General features: G+C 35.1%; 1 protein-coding gene across 2 annotated transcripts; it reads left to right on the forward strand.

Moving 5' to 3' along the window:
* Positions 1-13885: 13885 nt before the first annotated feature.
* LOC8264815 (probable GMP synthase [glutamine-hydrolyzing]) lies at positions 13886-18248 on the forward strand. Of its 2 annotated transcripts, none has more exons than XM_015725519.3 (5): positions 13886-15508; positions 16578-16635; positions 16743-16826; positions 16970-17111; positions 17656-17901. In XM_015725519.3, the coding sequence occupies exons 1-5, from the start codon at positions 15013-15015 to the stop codon at positions 17680-17682; spliced, it is 807 nt and encodes a 268-aa protein (XP_015581005.1). In that variant the 5' UTR covers positions 13886-15012; the 3' UTR covers positions 17683-17901. The 2 variants fall into 2 exon arrangements, with proteins under 2 accessions (XP_015581005.1, XP_002529378.1); XM_002529332.4 differs by having other exon boundaries at positions 13892-15508; positions 17672-18248.
* The last annotated feature ends 483 nt before the right edge of the window (positions 18249-18731 follow it).

Below are 18731 nucleotides of genomic sequence, written 5' to 3' on the forward strand. Positions count from 1 at the left end.
CAGCGTGCTTGTTTAGGACTGAACTGCTTTTGAGTCTAGAAGTAGCTTGTAGCTACTTTATCCGTCAAAATAGTGAACTTGCTGCCGAGCAAGTAGTGTCTCCATGTGCGCAAGCAGTGGACAACAACGGTCATTTCCTTCTCCTAGACAGTATATCGCCTTTCCGTTTCATTGAGCTTGCGGCTTTCATAGGCAATAGGGTGCCTATCCTGCATGAGGACGCCTCCAATAGCATAGTCCGAGGCATCCATGTGCACCTCAAATGGTTTTCCGTAATCAGACAGCATCATGGCTGGCTCCATTGACACGACATCTTTCAAGGCTTCGAATGCAGCTTGGCGTTCCTCATCCCAATTCCATGCCTTATTCTTCTTGAGTAGTTCAAGTCGATGGGGCGGTAGAATAGCCTTTGATGAACCGCCGATAATAGTTCACCAGTCCAAGAAAAGATCGCAACTCGGGCACCTTGGAAGGAGGTTGCCATTCTTGGATGGCTTTAACTTTTGTTGGATCCATCATTAACTTGCCATCCTTGACTCGATGGCCAAGGAACTCCACTTCTTCTCTCGTGAATGAGCATTTTTCTCGCTTCAGGTACAGCTCGTGTTCGCGGAGCACTTGGAAGTGTTGGTTGAGGTGTTACACATGTTCCTCAAGACTGTTGCTGTATACAACAATGTCATCCAAATAAACAACCACGAATATATCAAGAAAGCGATGGAGTATCTTGTTCATGAGTGTGCAGAAAGTGGTAGGGGCATTAGTGAGGCCGAAAGGCATGATTAAGAACTCAAAAGCTCCATATCGTGTCACGCATGCTGTCTTCGGCACGTCACCAGGTGCGATGCGGACTTGGTAGTATCCAGACTGCAAGTCTAGCTTTGAGAAATATCGAGCCTTCCCCAATTGATCGAACAAGTCGGCAATCAAGGAGATTGGATACTTGTTCTTGATGGTGATTTTGTTTAAAGCCTGATAGTCTATGCACATCCGTAGCGAACCGTCCTTCTTCTTTTGAAGAGGGTACGGCGCGTCGTATGAGACCTTATTTGGTGGATATGGCCAGGCTTCGAGAAGGTCTTGGAGCTGCTTCCTCAACTCAGCCAGCTCCAGAGGTGCCATGCGGTAGGGTGCCACGGCAAGAGGTTTCGCACCAAGCTCGAGCTCGATGTGGTGATCCACATCTCGCTTTGGTGGCAATTTTTGCGGCAGCTTCGGGGGCATCACGTCCTTGTATTCGTCAAGGACAACTTCGATGGATTGTGGCAATTGCGGGGCAGATTACTCAATATCGTCCTCGTCATTGAGCTCCCTGCATTTGTGGCGTAACATTCCCGTTCTTGAGACCGCTTGAATTGCAGAGGCGAAATCCTGACGGGTTTAGATCTCGCCATGCTCTTGAGGGGATCACTCGAGCTTGGGCGTCGAGGGATCGCTAGGAAACTCTGGAAGGGGCCGGGAATGGCATAGGCTTTGTAGAAGAATGCTTAACCAAAGGCAGTTTAAAATCATCCATAAACCTGTGAGTAAAGTCTAGCGTACCTTGCAATCACCAGCTTGCACTTTCACATTTTTGGCGATGCCATGCACGGGCTTTGCCTCTGAATTGACCTTAATCGTCGAGCTCCTTTGGATGGCTTGAGGGCTAGGTGCTTCGCCTCGTGCACATCCATGAAGTTGTCGTAGCACCGTGCTCGAGCATGGGGCGGGCGGCTTTGCCCATAATAAAGCGTCGACATAAAGCGGGCCTCTCTCCTTGGGGGCGGGCGAGAGATTAGCTTTGACGACACCTAAGTCTTTGTAGAGAACTTATGCCAGCTTGGGGTTCTTCTTGGCGGTATTTTTATTGAATTACGCCACGATGGCATTCATAGCCTTCGATTTAGGCAGTCCTTCACCTAGTGTAGTCCATCGTAAATGAAGTAGGGCTTGGGTGGCTTAGAGCGTGAGGTTTCTCTTTATGCGTCGGAGCCTTTCGCGTGCTTGAGTTCTTGTGAAGACTTAGTAGCCACTCTCCTTACCTTTGTTGAAGTCCCTCTTTTGGCATCCCGCTCTTGGAAGGCTAGGCTTCTTGCCCTTGTCTTGAATAGAGTAGTCCTTGAGGTTCTCCCTGCGTGATTGCTTCGTAAGTGCACTGTGTCGCTCGAGCTCCATCTTCACCCGATCTTTCGGCCGTCCTTGAAATCAAGAGGAGTTGATGCGTCAATTAGGTCTATAATCTACAGCATGAGGTCGTGAACTCCTTGGACATATTCGACAATGCTCCGGTTTGCCTTAGCCTTGTGACGCCCGTACCTCGCCGTTGGCGTTGTGAGGCCTGGGTGCTTGCAGACTCGGACTTGAGCTGTTCCCGTGTTGATTATGCAAAGCCCTTCTCCCTGTCGAATGTTTCCTTCTCCACCAAAGTTAGGCGGAATCCCTTGGGAAGATGGCGGCGTTGCTAATCTTTGAGAAGCCATCCATGGCGTTCATGGCCTTGTAGTATTGGTCGAGCCCAGGCAAGAAGTTTTCCATCATGGTGGCATTCGCGTGCCATTGTACATGGCGGGCTTAGGGACTTTCAAGCCGTGCAGGCGGTGGAACTAGTAGTGGCGATTGTGCTTATCGAGGGTGGGCTACCTCGTGAAGAGCATCCATCTCCTACGAGCTCTTTCGAGCTCATCTAGTAGGGTCTTTTGTTGGTTGGCGAACTCCTCCCTAAGGGCGTAGTTCTCCACGAAGGCTGGCAAGATCTTGATCATGGCCTTGGCGACCCTTATGATCTCCATGTTTAGTGGATGAGGTTGTCAACCTGATCTAAGCTGATAGCCGAAGTCATGCTAGCCAAATCTTTCTCGAGGCTAGTAACTTCCGGGACTTGGCGGGCTCGCGTCTTTGGAGCCTTGGATTTGCCCGTCTGAGGCTGTGATACGTTGTTCCTGGCAGACTTGCTCGATCATTGCTCTTCCATATGTAACTTGTAGAGAATTCTGAAGGATGAATTCTAGCCATAAGTTGAGCAGCGTCTTGGCGTGAGGCGATCACGGCAAATCAAGGCTTCGGGGGATGGCTGGCGTGACCGATCGTTGGCGAGCTTGGTGATCGGTTGACAACCGTCCATGGCTGTGGAGATCTGGTGCCAGGCCATGATGAAGATCTTAGCGAGCCTGGGAGAACTCGCGACTGCGAAGATGGATGCTCTTCATCGTGATCAAGTTCAGCGTCGCGGATCCTGGCTGCCGTGTGCAATGGCATGTATGGTGGAAAACTTGCGTCGCGAATGACTTCCGGGATTCCAGTGGAGAAGGTTCCGATAGGAGAATGAGCTGCATAATCAACTGCGTGAAAGTCCGACTCATGAGCAATTTATGCCACGATGAGGCGGCGTGGAGGAGTTCACGACTCTCTGAACTGGCGGACGATCGCTCTTTGTTCAGGCGGGTGAAGATGGAGCTCGGCGGCGCGGACGCGGTGGGAACCTCAAGGCTCGAGACAGGGGTGAAGCAACTCTTCAGGTGGGGAGGCAAAAGAGGGCAAAGGCAAGGAAGTGGCTGGCGGCAACTCAGCTGGTTCGACAGGAGAGACTTGATGCCTGGGTGAGGGCTGCCAGTCGAAGGCGATGAATGCCATCATGGCGGTCAACAAAGATAGTCGCCAGGAGAACCCTGGGCTAGACTTAGGTCCGATGTCGAAGCTCTCTCATTTGGTCTCCAGGAGGGCTGCGCGCTTTCGTGGCTGCCCCATGCTGCTACTTCGTTGGCGTGCACGAGGCGAGCCTGGGCTAAGACTATCCAAAGGGTGCATGATTGTCAGTCTGGATGATTTTAAATGTCTAGCATTCTTCTGAAGCCCATGCCATTCCGGTCCCTTCCATGAGCTCTAGTGATCCTCAACGCTATAAGCCGGTGATCCCTGAGGCATGGCGAGATCTGGCGTGATTCTGCTGCAGCGGTCTCAAGAACGGGAGGTTATGTCGCGACCATGAGGAGCTCAACGATGAGGATGATAATGAGTAATCGCCCGTCTGTCGGCGATCGGCGAATACAGGGCGTGATCCGCCAAAAGTTGCCCGGCTGAATTAAGGAAACAACTCAAGACTTACTTGAGTCGGGCTATATCCGACTCTCTTCAAAAAAGAAGGACGGTTCATTGCGCATATGCAAGACTATCGGGCTTTGATCAAAAGTCCCTTCGAAGTCATTATGGGACAGCAGCCGTTGATGCCAAATGCCATTGCTGTTGGCTATGGAGGAACCAACCCTTCCGCCTATAAGTTTGCAAGGGAATGGCACGAAGAGGCGGATATAACAAAGGCATGCCTTGACAAAACAGCGAAGCGCATGAAGAAGTGGGGTGACGTGAAGAGACGCCCCAAGGAATACAATGCTGGCGACTTGGTGATGGTGAAGCTGCTGCCTAATCAATTCAAGTCCCTCCGCCAAGTGCACAAAGGCTTGGTAAGGTGACATTAAGGCCCGTTCCCAGTCATGAAACGCGTTGGTGCTGCTGCATATCAGTTCCAACTGCCCTCAAGGTTGAAGATCCATAATGTCTTCCATGTGAGTATGCTCAAGCCATACCACGAAGACAAAGAAGACTCCAATCGTGGCGAATCTAGAAAAGCTCCAACAGCCGTTGTCACCGAGTTCAATAAGGAGATTGAATGCATCCTTGCAGACAAAGTGATAAGAAGAAGAGGAGTTTCCAACTACACCGAATACTTGGTGAAGTGGAAAAATTTGCCCGACACCGAGGTTATATGGGAACGTGAAGATTTGCTATGGAAATTCCCTGAACACATCCAAAAGTACAAGGCTCAAGGCACGACGAGGACATCGCGAGATTGAGTGGAGGAGAATGTCACGGCCCGCCTCATCCTTAGGCGAGCAAGGCCAGTCCATGCGACACATAGTGCCAAGAGTGATGGAGTAATGCAGAATTCTCCTAAAACACTCTTGAATAACGTAGAATTCTCTAGAGTACTCTAGAACACTCTAGAATAGTCTAGAACTTTCTAGAACAATCTAGAATGGTCTAGACACTTTTAGAATAATCTAGAATAGTGTGGATACTTCTAGAACATTCTAGAGGAGTGGGGATAATTCCTGTACATACTAGATTAGTCTAGAATATTCTAGACACGTGTAGACTATACTAGAATATTCTAGATATGTATAAGCATGTACATGTGATGTGTGGAGAATTCTAGAAGAATGAATTCTAGCCACAAGTTAAGGAGGTGGGAAGCCTATAATACCCCCTCCATCCATCATTTGTAACAACAACAAGAACACACAAGAGGAAGGTTGGAAACTTAATAAAGCTCTCCATATTTTCCAAGCTCAAGTGCTCTCAACTCTCTACCCTACCCAAGTCCGAAACCCTGCTGCCTACTTTGTTCACCTACAATCTCTCCCAATTCTCATATAGGCTTACTTAGTTCGACTTCATCAAGCAAGTTAACTAAGTGTCGCGCGACTTGGCTAACCTTTAAACCCAAGTTTCGTGACAGACTTTTACTTGTCTTCAAGTAAATAGCAACTTAGAAATTAACATTTGCAAAAATTATGAAGAACATTCATACTCAGCTTAAAGATATTACTTAAAAGAATTCCACTAATGCAATATCATGCCAATTCAAGAACAACTTGAATCATCAAATTTTTTTTAGAAAATGTAAACTCAATCATTGTTAATCAAAAGACTCAAGCATCCAATCTTTCACACTTGTTTCACAATAAATAACATAACTTATCTTCAAATGATACAACTGTGGTGCATAATCCAAATTATCATAATCTTAATAAAAAAGCAAACATTTGTTTATAACAAGAGATCAATATGCATTTATTTTTTATAATACTTGCTTTTCAAGCTCTTTTACTCTCTTTTTTTCTTTTCTTTCTTTGCACCCCTTGGAATTAAACTTGATACTTGAGGAATTTCTTTCTTTCTTGAGCTGTTATATCTTTTTACGCAAATACAAACATGGATAAAGAATATACCTAGTTACTCAACAAAACATACATTAAGATGCTTTGCATATTCATAACTATAATTATTTTTTTACGCAAAAATTAACATTGGTCATGAAAATTTCCGGTTACTAAGCACTAAAATTAGCAGAGTAGATTTATTAAACTTTTACTTGCCCATATCATATCTCACAAACTTAGGCAAGCCAATTTAATAATAAGAAAATAATAATCTAAATCATACACTTCTAATCTAACTCAAACTTGTCAAACTACTCATCATGTCCATATGTAAAGAATGGATACTTGATCATTTAAGTGCAAATAAATTCATGAGTTTACATATACATATTAAAAACTAACTTAAGAGTTTAAGAATCTTGGCATGATAACATTCTTTCATTGACTTTTTAAATAGAATAATAATAAAAATTGAGTAAAAAATTTTAAATTTTATAGAAATTAACCAAAGTTGTTAATTCTCATGGCATAGAAAATTAAATAAATAAAGGAATTAATTTATTTCCCTCCCCATATTAAAATTTGACATTTTCCTCAATATCATTGCATATATGAACATAAAGAACAAGAAAGGCGGAAAAATATAGAATGCTCCCCTGGATTTCAGCGATGCATCAAAAGCCATAAACTTGAATTCCAATATCTATTAATCGAGTCTTAGAAGCACACTTGAACACACATCATTGATAAATAAATAAAAAGAAAGAAAAAGAAAGAAAATAGTTCAAGTTAGTTACATCAATAATAATAAAAACAATCTTAAAGAAACTAAAAAAGAGTAAATTCTAAGGAAACTAAATAATAAATCTTAAAATAACTAAATATGAAACCTAGAATAAATTCTAAAATAAAGACCTAAATCTTGATATGGTTATGTATGTGGAGGAGATGATTATATATTTTAGAAGCAAAGAGGAAAGAAGATGTTATATTTAGTGGTTTAGATTTTAAGAATAGTGTTTTAACTTAAAAAGGACTTCATTTTTGTATATCTGTTAATTACCCTTTATTTTTCTAATTAAAATATTTAATTTTAAGTCAAAATTGGCAAAAAAGGTTCGGATCGCGTCTTTAGCGACTTGGCGAGGGTGCCGCGACCTGGCGGCTCGTATATGGGTGCAAAGGCTAATCTTCTCGTGAAGTTTTCCGCTAGCTGGCGGAAGGGATGCGACCTAGTGGGAGCCATCTTGCTCCTATGGCTGGCTTGGTCGTTGATGCTTCTACAAGCCGCTGCTCGTTGTCGGCTGCTAATGTGGGCCCGTGCAAGATTTTGCTACCGCAACTTGGCTCGTTCAGATTTTATTTTTTAAATACTTGTAATTAACTTTTATACATTTTAAGGGCAAATAATCAATAAAAAATATAAATTTGAAGGGAAAAAAATAAATAAAAATTAACTAAGAAATCACTAAGACTAAGAATAACTAATATCAACTAAATAAAATTTAACTGGATTCTAACTAATGAACTAAATCCTAATCCTACGAGGAAATGAAACATGTCTAGAGTTGAATAATTTCTAATTACGATTTTCTTAATAATTAAAGAATGTTCGGCACATTAAGCATACAATATCCATATACTAACATAAGGTCAATAGCACATAAAAGCCTAAAAAAATTGACATGTTACCACATGGAGAAATATTGCCCTTTGAAAATCAAAGAAGGTAGAAACACTCACTTTTCCTTCGCAGGCCTACAAAGTAAACATAAAATACTAAAAAAATAAAAAAATAAAAAGAAAACTTCAATGCATAAAAATAAAATACAATTGATAAGTTTATTGTTTACAGCTAAATATTGTCTGATTATGCTCACAGTGGGTGTCCATCCATGCACTTCACTTCTTGATCATAAAGCATTCATTTCAAAGTTTGGCTTTATAATCTTAATGCGAACATCTAAATATCACGAAAGCTCTTATCAATTAAAAATGGGATATTATCATATAATTATTAATAAACAAGAGAATCTAATTAATATATGAATATTCATCAATAGTAGATTTAGGAAATTCAAACACTTTAAATTCTATAGTTTCTTCTAAAATTGTGATGGTAAGTTTTCCATTATGCACATCAATCATAGTTTTAGTAATTGCCATGAAAGGTCTACTAATGAGTATTTTTTGCTCCATATCCCTTGTTGGTAGATTTTCATATCAAGCACAATAAAATCAACATGAATTATTAACTTACCTACTTTAACTAGTAAGTCTTCCACTATATACCTCTAGGATATTTTATTGATCTATCAGCAAGTTGAAGAGACATGGTTGTTGGCTTTAACTCTCCTAAGCCAAATTGTTCATAAATTGAATAAGGCATCCAATTGATGCTTGCGTCCAAATCTAATATGGCTTTTATAACCTTTTTGCCACCTATTGTAATATCAATGGTGAAGCTACTATGATCTTTTTCATCTTAAAGGACAATTGATGTTGAAGCATTGCACTTGCTCTTTGTACTTTTTCATTGTTCGCATATCGCCTTTTGTTGGTGGTCAACTCCTTAAATGACTTTACATACGATGACTTATTCTTGATAACATCCAATAAAGGAAAATTAGTGTAAACTTTAGAAAGTATCTCAATATTTTTAAAAAATTGTTTGCTCTCTTTTAGTTGATTAGGAAAAAGAATAGGTGGCTTATAAGGCTGAGCTGCCTTATGGAATTCAGATCCAGAAAATGCTTCCTTTTCTTTCTTTCAAGCCTAAGATTATACTCTACTTTTTCTTCTTTTTGCATGCTCTCCTCATTGATTTGTATTCTACTAATTCATCATCTTTACGTGTACCTGCATAAAAAGAAGAATTCCCTTCAATTTTTATATCAATTTTATTATCATCGACCTCACATTTTCTAATAGTAGTAATAGAGTTGGCTTGTTCAGATTGACTTGGTAGTAAGATGATTGATCCTCACTCTACACTTCTTGAAAAGCTTCTTAGATCTAAAAGAACAATGAAAACTAAAAACTAAATATCTATAAGAACTGTAGAGAAACTTGCAGAGACAAGAATGGTTGACAAATGTAGATGGAGATGTAGTACAGAGCAGATAGAAGAAACCTTTCTTCCTCTTTCTAGAACTAAGTTTATAGAGATATATATTGAGAAGAATCCTCAACCAAGACAAGTCTCCCTAAAGATAAGTATATCAATATAAGTTTATCTAATATATAAGACTATAAATATTTTTATCTCCACCAAATACTATCATATAAACAACTCTTAATATAAATCCTAATAATTATACAAAATGATTAAAATGTCCCTTAGGTAAATAGTAAAATTGGACTAGCCCAGCAAATAGCAGTCCACGTGTCTTAATCTTGAGCTTTGTTACGAACATGTCCAATTAAGCTCATTTTTTAGTATTTAGCTTTATATTTTTCGTCTTTTGCTAATATTACTTGAAAATAGACAATGAAGCTTAAATGAGGTAAAAACACATATTTCCACTATATTATATATAGAAATACCATTAAAGCTTTAAAATATTCTAAATAACTATATATAATTTAGACCTATTAATAAGAAAAAAAGAAAAGAGACGGCTAGAATTTTATATCGGATATTTGAGTAATTGATGAGTTGATGAATTCTATAATGCTTGGCTCATAATTCTGTGAGCTTAATTAAATTTTATAATATTACTTTTATATATTCTCTAAATACTACTCAAGTTGAAAGTATACTGTCGAGATTAGTTTGAGTATATTATTGAATCGGATTTCAACTTAAAAAATAAATGCAATTGAGTTTCGATTGTTATTATTTTATTATTTTTTTATAGGATAATTAAATTGAGCCAAATTGAATATATATATATATATATATATATATATATATATATATATATATATATATATATATGTTGGAATTGATCTTTGAGTTTTCAAATTTAATCAAGGTCGAGTTTGAAATTATTTCTATTTGACTTGGCTCAATTATATACATCCTTATATTAATAAATTTATTATGATAAAAAATTAATAAAAATGAGATGACAACTGATATGAATAAATTTGTGGATATGATTTATTTTAAGAAACTAGGAGGTCAACCAGAGTTTTTCAACTAACCTAAGGGAGGCTTTCGTAATTTAGCCATATAAATTTATCAGCGCCGTACTGCTACTTCGTCACTCTGCGATCACGAATCATTTCTCACAGTCCAATCAATCCATCGGAGAATTTCAAAAAGAAATAATATTTTTGATGTACGTTTTATTCGCATTTGGGGCAAGTTTCTGGTCAAGAAAAAAGAAACTTGGAGATCCTCTCTGCCATTGACAACCAATTTGTGTTTTATTTAAAAGATTTAGGCTGCAATTTGTCTCATACATAACGAGGTTTACAAGAATTAGCGTCCTGAAAGAAACAAATTGCTGCTTTTTTTTTTTTTATCAATTAAACATCTTTATTTTTTATCAATTAGAGAATTTAAAAATATATGTAAGCATTGTTATAATTATTATCAATGCAATAATAAATATATCTATACAGATAAAATAAATTTTTTAAATATTATATTGTAATAGTTTTATTATACGAGAAATATATATTATGCGATGATTTTTTTCTTTTCCATTCATTTTTTTATAAATTGAATATCCTCTGTTCATTCCAAAATTTTGAATAAGAATTAGACTGAAAAGAGTTTTTATGGTACATATTCTGAAAGGTGGTTAATTGCCAACCAAACCAACAATTGGTTGAAGTCTTCTTTTGTAATCATATCCATATGGAGATGAAATTTTGTAAAGAATAAGACACGTACATGTGTTCGAAGAGGTTAAGGGGGGTAATGTTTGGAGTCTGAGGAGGCCTTGTCTCCGGTCCATATAATGATGTTCCATGTTTACAGAATTGGTTTCGTTGAGGATTTGTTCATAGTAATCTTATGGCTTTGTCAAATCCTATAGCTTCTGTTGGGGGTGAGAAAGAAAAAAGGAACCAAACCTACTGGTTTCTTGCTCTCTTCGTTTATAGATATATACTATCTCTATAGAGGAACACTCCGGTCTTCTATACAATGATATTGTCTCAAAATCAATTGAACTAGAAAAATTGATTAACAGATCGGGTTGGTTCAGTTTTTTTTAAAAAAAAACATTTAGATAACCGGTTATTTTTTTTTTTTTTTAAAACCGATATTTAAATGAAGCAACTAATTATATTATTATTTCTATTTTTTATACATTTAGATAAATATAATTTTTATATAGATTTTCAGGAATATTTTTTATATATTTATAATATATAATATATTTTTCAAATTTGAAATTTTTATAAATAACTTTTATATCGATTAATTGAAAAGGTTGAAGGAAATCCATATTTGTTTTTCTTTTATTTCGGGTTAACTGAGACACCGTGGTTAAGAGAATCAATTTTTAAATAATTATATTAATAGATAATTAGATATTTTATTTTATTTTTAATTTAAATAATGAATAGATTAAAAGCGATCAATTTTTTTTTAGCGAGCACGATTCAAATAACCAAACGTTGCTTACTCCTAATTTGTTTATAATGCTATTATTTATATAATATATATATATAGGATTACTAAAAGATAATATTATTAATTCTATTTTATAAAAAAAATATTTTTTTCTTTTAATTCACAATTGTAAGAGTAATAACTTTTCACATTTTAACTTTTATATGCAAGAAATATATTATTATCCTTAATTTCTCTTATTTCTATTTTGTTTGTTATTATTTCTATTATGTATGTTACTTATTACTTATAATATAGGATAAATATAAAAAAAAAAAGGTATTTTGTGGTTTCATTGTTTTACAATTTAGAGTGTACAGTTTTTTTAAACAGAAAGATATATGTGGTTACAGATCGTGACAAATAATTGTATTATTATCAATGTGTTTGTGTTTGATAACATAATGTGTTTGTGTTTGATAACATAAGTTTTGAGCTTAATAACTTTTAATCTATTATTTGATCGTTAATATTACAGTTTAAGAAGTCATTGATTCAATGAAGCTCATTTAATGGTCAAACAATAACATTTATTGAGTTACTAAGCTCTAAACTCATATTATCAAACACGAGAAATATGATAATGACAGCTGATTAGAATAAAGATAGCTAAATCATTTTCGGTCGATACTTTTTAGTGGTGAAATAATTATTTCTGTTATAATTTTTAACCACATACATTTTTTTGTCTCAAAAAAACTCATATATTCTAAATTGTCAAAGAATGAACCACAAAATATTTCTCTTTTATACTTATCCCTATAATATATATAGTAGCTCATGTTAAATTACAAAATTTTATTTTACAATTTAATTATTCATTTTATATATCATTTTATTCTTATTTTCTATTTATTAAGTTTAGTTCATCTATACATTTTGCATGTTCCTTTTCTGACTTTTTTTTTATATATATGTTATGTATATTTTATAAATTTTAGAAAATTAAAATTTAAGTATGATTATGACTTTTTTTTATGTTTTATAAAAATTCATATTATTTATATTAATTTCTGAAAATTAGATAAATATATAGCTAATCATCATAAATCTCTTTCTATTCTATTTGTGACTATGTAATTAATGATGTGTCAATTTGCTTTCTCTTTTAATGCAATCTTTTCTTAATATGTTTTACTGAAAAAAGAAATAATCCAACTTTTAAAAATGTTATATGATATTTTTTATAATATTTAACTATATTTTTATAGACATCCTAAAATGTTGCCTTAAAACATTTTCATTATAATGCTTATACATGTTAGGATAATTATGATATTTATGTTTGAGATATAAACTAATATCAATAAAAAGGATTTGATAATATATTTATCTATTATATTAAAAATTATAATAATTTAAATAAAAATTAATTAAGAAGTGTGGTCTTTACTATATAAAGTAATTTTTCTTTCTTACTCTCTTTTGTTTTTCTATAATATGTTTTCCTCTCTTTCCATTTTTTTTTCTCTCTGTATAATTGTTTTTTTAATACAAATAATTGTTTTCCTTTTTTTGTTTCTTTTATTAATTTTTCTTTTCCTCTCTCCCTTTCTTTTTATGTTTATTTTTCTTTATTCATCTTTTTTTTAATAATAATAATAATAATAATAGTGTAATAATATTATTATTATTAAATATTAAGATAAATTAAAAGACAATTAATTTAAAAGAACATTTCTTAAATAAATTGGAAAATTTAGCAATCAACTTATATACATTATTAAAAATAATTAATTTAAAGACAAATTTTGCTATCATTGATAATATCTCACTAACCGTCATAAATAAAAATTCAAGACAAATGACTATTATCTTTTAATTTAGTAATAATATATTTTATAAAGAAAATTAAAATTTAAAGTAATAGAATATCATCAAAAGTATTTTAGTAATAAATATTTTCCAGCATTAGCAATGAATTTTTAGAAATAGCTGTTTTGGCCTAGCAAACGGATGCCTCACTGTTACGACTTGTTTGGTATTTAGATTAGAAAAATATTATTCTAATTTCAATTATTTTTATTTCTATTTAAAATTTTAAAAACTATACATAAAAATTATTCTTATAGAAATAAACTGAAAAAAGTAATTTACAAAATAATTTTATCATATATTAATATATTAAAAATTAAAAATTAAGAATTAATTTTTTCATCGTCTCGCCGCCGTTCCAAATATTATCTTATCTATGTATTCATATTTACATAGATATTATTATATTTTAATACGGTCTTATTTTTAATTAAAAATATACTAATTATTTCCTTCTAAAAAACAGAAAATATATCCAAATTTTTATTTTATTTTCAAAAGTTGAGATCATAATTAATTTTTGACATCGTAAAATAAAATTATCATTAGGTTTTTTTTTTCCTCTTTTTTTTCTTTCAAGTCTAACACAACAAGAGAAAAAAAAAAAAAAAAAAGAAGAAGAAGAAGAGAAAGCACCAGAAATTAACCGGATATAGCCAGTAAAATAGAGCTCGAAAACCGGCTATCCCAGACACCATCAAACATCAAGAAGCAAAAGAAAGAAGGAGGGCCAATCTTGAGTCTCTCTCTTTCACTCATTCACTCTTTTATTATTATTATTATTATTCTCAAACACAGAGTTTCAGAATTTCAGTTCACTTTCCTTAGCTTAGATCGATTTCAATCTCCGATCGTTTTTTTTTTTCTTTTCCTTTTCCATTCTCTCTGGAAGAAAAGGATAAAGAGAGAGGGAGAGGGAGCGAGAAGAAGAAGGCCTGAAATTTAGAACTCCTAAAAATTTCCATAAGAAATGTGCTGTCAGCTTTTTATGTTGCTACCATGTGAAGAGGGTACTCGCTGAAACGACACAGTTTTTCAAAACCAAACTTTTCAATTCTCTTTCCTTCTCGTTTTTTTAACAATGCAGAACGGAATCTTTATGTTTCGAGGCTGAAAGTGAAACCTCTCTCTCTTTTTTCGTTTAATTTATATTATAATTTATTATTTTAATATACAAATGAATGGATTTATTTGAAAAAAAAGGTTCATTTTTTTTTGTTTTTGATCTCTTGAGTTTTGTTTAGAAAAAGCTCCGAGCTTTGGTCAAAAAGTTCAAGTTTTTTTTACTACATTTTGATGGTTGTTGCTTTTCAATGGGGTTTTGAAGATACTGATAAGAGGGTTTTGCGTTTTGAGTGAAAATTAGTTAGAGTTATTAGCTTATATCTGAGTGAAAGGTTAATAATTTTAAAAAAGCCAAGATCTGTGTTTGTGTTAGCTTCAAAATTATGGTTGGTAAATGTGGTTTATTAGAAGCGGAATACCCATATGGGGTTTTGATTTTCAAGCCTTTGTGCTGATTTGATGCTTGAGGATTTTCAGAAAAAAATGGGGGTCTTAGGGAATTCTCTTGGTGGGTTGTTCAATTTTTTAAGGAAGATTTGAACAAATTGGGAAGTTGGTAACTTAGCAGAATTGCTGTGGTGGGCGCTTTTTGACGGAAAGAAGCTAAAGATCTCTTGCAAATCAGTGTTAGAATTGGTTTTAAGGATGTCCGGAGCTCCAAGAGTAAGGTCAATGAATGTAGCTGATTCTGAGACCAGGCCTGTGTTAGGACCCACTGGAAACAACAAGGCAGGGTCATTGAGTGCAAAGAAACCTGCCTCCAAGCAATTGAGAAAGGTTGAGACTTCACCTGAGGCAGTTAAATTAGGTCAAGAGAAGAAATTAGTTACTGTACCTACTGCCAGTGCTCTATCTCCTAAATCACATTCTGTTAGTGTTCCTTCTGTGCTTCGTCGGCATGAGCAGTTGTTGCATTCAAATTTATCACTAAATGCTTCATGTTCATCTGATGCTTCCACGGATTCTTTCCACAGCCGAGCATCTACTGGGAGGTTGACGCGGTCCAATAGTTTGGGCACTAGGAGGAAGCAATATGCTTTAAAGCCCAGAAGTGTTGTTTCCGATGGGGGTTTAGAATCTCCACCACCTTCTGATGGTTCACAGGCCAAGAAGAGCTGTGCCTGGGTGACACCAAATGCTGGTGCGTTCTTAGTTCCTTGATTCTTGATATTTTGTGATTATCATAAACAATATAAGATTTTATGGAGCCAATGATTTGTTATGTGTTATGATATGGCTTTCTAGTATCTCTTCTCAAATGCAGAGGTTTATCTTTAAAGACCAACTTTATTAATGTGCACTAGAACTTAAGTGGTTTATTTTAGAAGTGCTCTTATGCTTGCTTCTTAAGGTCCACCATCCGTGAAATCTAGATTTTGATATGGTTGATTAGATAGGAGATGTTGTGATTACATGAAGCATTTATAATGGAGGTGCTGTCCAATTACTTGGTTCATAAATCCAAAAGATTGTATTGTACTCATTCTGTTAGTCTGGAGATGCACTATATTTAAAGAATTGAGCTAAACTGCCTAAAAAGGGATTAAGTTATTTCTTTTGTTTCTCTAAAACAAATACATAATGTCACTGCAGAAAAAGTAGAAGAAATGTAATTAGATGCATTTAGGCTACCCAATTTTTAGAGCTTGTTGAATTGCTATATGTAAGAGTCTTCATCAATTTGATGCAACCATTGGTTATAGCCAATATCTGATCATTTTACTTTCCACCATGTTGGTTCATCTTTTCTGTCTTGTGCATTTTGATAGTAGCTATTTAGAAATAGATGCAACATATAAATTTAGCATAAGCTCATTTCCTCATAGTTTTTCATTCTTTTACATGAACATAAGTACCTATCTATATTTTTGTGCCCCCCTTCCTGCCTCTTTCTGACGTTATACATTCCATCTAATGTTCTCCCTTTAGTTGGAGTAAGAATGGGTTCCACAAATCAACGCAATGTTTGAATTTATGACACAGTATGAAAAACTTAAAGAAACACTATATCTTGTTACATGTGAACATGAGATGAATTAAATTATCAAGTTATGAAGTCATACATAGAAATATTTGAATTTCACATAGGAAGTACTAGGACATGCTTTATGTAAGACGCCACTCACCGAGGTGTTGCCTAAATGTTGACAGTTCAACTTTGCACATGTCAGATCTCATTGCTGATAAGTTTTTCTTTTTGTTGAAATCAGATCCATGCTATACTGCTTTCCATGATGAAGAATGGGGAATTCCAGTACATGATGACAAGTATGTGGTATTGTTAGAGCCTGTCTACTATTGAAAGGCTTGTTTTTCCTGACCATTCACTGATCTAACTGTTTTTTTTTTCCTTGATAATTTTTGTCCACATACAGGAAATTGTTTGAGCTTCTTGTTCTTTCTGGTGCTCTGGCTGAACTTACTTGGCCTGCCATTCTAAGCAAGAGGCACATCTTTAGGTAGTATTTCTTTTCATCATGCAACAGTCTGCAAACTTATTTATTGTCATATTCTCTTCTCCCACTTAAAGAAGATTGAGTCATATTCTGTAGGTATTGGTCATTTTGCTATATGCTCTCCATTGACAAGCTTTTTTGTGCAGGGAAGTTTTTGCAAATTTTGATCCAGTTGTTGTCTCCAAATTTAATGAGAAGAAGATAATAGCACCTGGAAGTACAGCAAGCTCCTTGTTATCAGAAATTAAACTGCGTGCAATCATTGAGAATGCACGTCAAATATCAAAGGTAGATTATCTTTCTTTTTTCTTTTGTTTTTCCAACTGTATAAATTTATTCATTTCCCTTTTTGGAAGTTGCCTCAAGTTTAGGTAAATGATGAATTATTATTGGTAGTATTCTTTAATTTTGTTTCTTTGAAATATGGGATTTGTTTATGCATTCCTGTCATTTACTGATTCTTTATTTGACCAATGCATTCTTTTTCTTGGGTTTTAAGATGTTCAATTCTATGTTTGTCCATAAACAACACACAATGTGTGCCTAGTGATCATCTGATCAGGAAGGTTAGGTGAAAAGCAGTTGAATGGTGGTCCTGACCTCTCTGTATCCATTTGAACCATATAGGACAAACTTATTCTATTACAACCATACAACTCGACCTTGATATATATATATATATATTTATCTTATTTCAGGAGTTTAACTACCTAATAATTTCCTTTTTAAGATGCCAGCTTGCTTAGTTGCCATACAACTGAAGTCAGTGCCGTGATTGTTAACTCCAAACATGGTACTTGCTATGATTATCATTTCAACTAACTTTTTGCAGGTTCTATTGATCCCAGGTCACAGATGAGTTGGGCTCATTTGACAAGTATATTTGGAGCTTTGTGAATTACAAGCCTATAGTTAGCAGATTCCGGTATCCTCGCCAGGTTCCTGTCAAAACTCCAAAAGCAGATGTAATAAGCAAAGACCTAGTGAGAAGAGGATTTCGCAGTGTGGGACCCACAGTTGTATACTCTTTCATGCAAGTAGCAGGATTAACAAATGATCATCTCATTAGTTGCTTCAGATTTCAAGAGTGTATAAATGCAGCAGAAGGGAAAGAAGAGAATGGTGTTAAGGTTGAAGATAAAATTACCGACGGTGTTGTGGAATCCCAGATATCCATAGCTATGGATGAATTGAGTTTCTCCTCAGAATGATATATGGTTGCACGCAGAGCACACCAGGTTCAGTCATCAGTTTATCCTAGTAACTAGTTCACGGCTAGCAGTGAAAATGTTTTTGTGTAAAAAAAATTTCATGAATTTGTATGCATCATGAATTCCCAGATTGTAGATTACTAAAAATGAATTAAATCGACTGATGATTGTGCTGTTGGTGTATAAAAAATCATGTATGCAATTTTTTTGTACAGATGAAAGGGATTAGTAATTAGAATCCATCTTCAGAACTAAAATTTGGCTTCAGGAATTCATGGTTCAGAAGGAGCTAGACAGCTAAATAACTTAATAGTCCTTCTGCCCTAAATTGTGACAAAGATTGATTGGGGAGCATAACTTGTTTCTGTCCCCTTGGGATGGGGATGGATTCCCTGTACACAACATGTCTGTAGGGTGTACTTGCTTTAAGATTTAATTTAGATGATGATTGATGGTTACCCTGTCTGCAAATTCTTTATTGCTCTCTCTCTCTTCCCTCAGGTATACAATCTCAACACGCTTGTACCTGCTAATGCTATAGAGAAAAGTATCTTTCTTGAATATGTTGTTAACAGGCAGTTTCAGACTGTTACATGAAGAGTTGGATAAAGGGGTTTCAATTCAACATCATCTCCTTGCCAGAGTGGTTGCTTGTACTATCATTAGCTCAGGCTTTCACCAATTATGGATGAAATTG

Source organism: Ricinus communis, chromosome 3 (genome assembly GCF_019578655.1).
Source record: "Ricinus communis isolate WT05 ecotype wild-type chromosome 3, ASM1957865v1, whole genome shotgun sequence".
NCBI classification, from domain to species: Eukaryota; Viridiplantae; Streptophyta; class Magnoliopsida; order Malpighiales; family Euphorbiaceae; genus Ricinus; species Ricinus communis.

Coding starts and splice junctions, on each gene's coding strand:
- LOC8264815 (XM_002529332.4), top strand. CDS start 15,013: ATGTCCGGAGCTCCAAGAGTAAGGTCAATGAATGTAGCTGATTCTGAG. Junction 16,827..16,969: donor AGCAAGAGGCACATCTTTAG/GTAGTATTTCTT, acceptor TTTTTTGTGCAG/GGAAGTTTTTGCAAATTTTG. Junction 17,112..17,671: donor ATGCACGTCAAATATCAAAG/GTAGATTATCTT, acceptor TATTGATCCCAG/GTCACAGATGAGTTGGGCTC.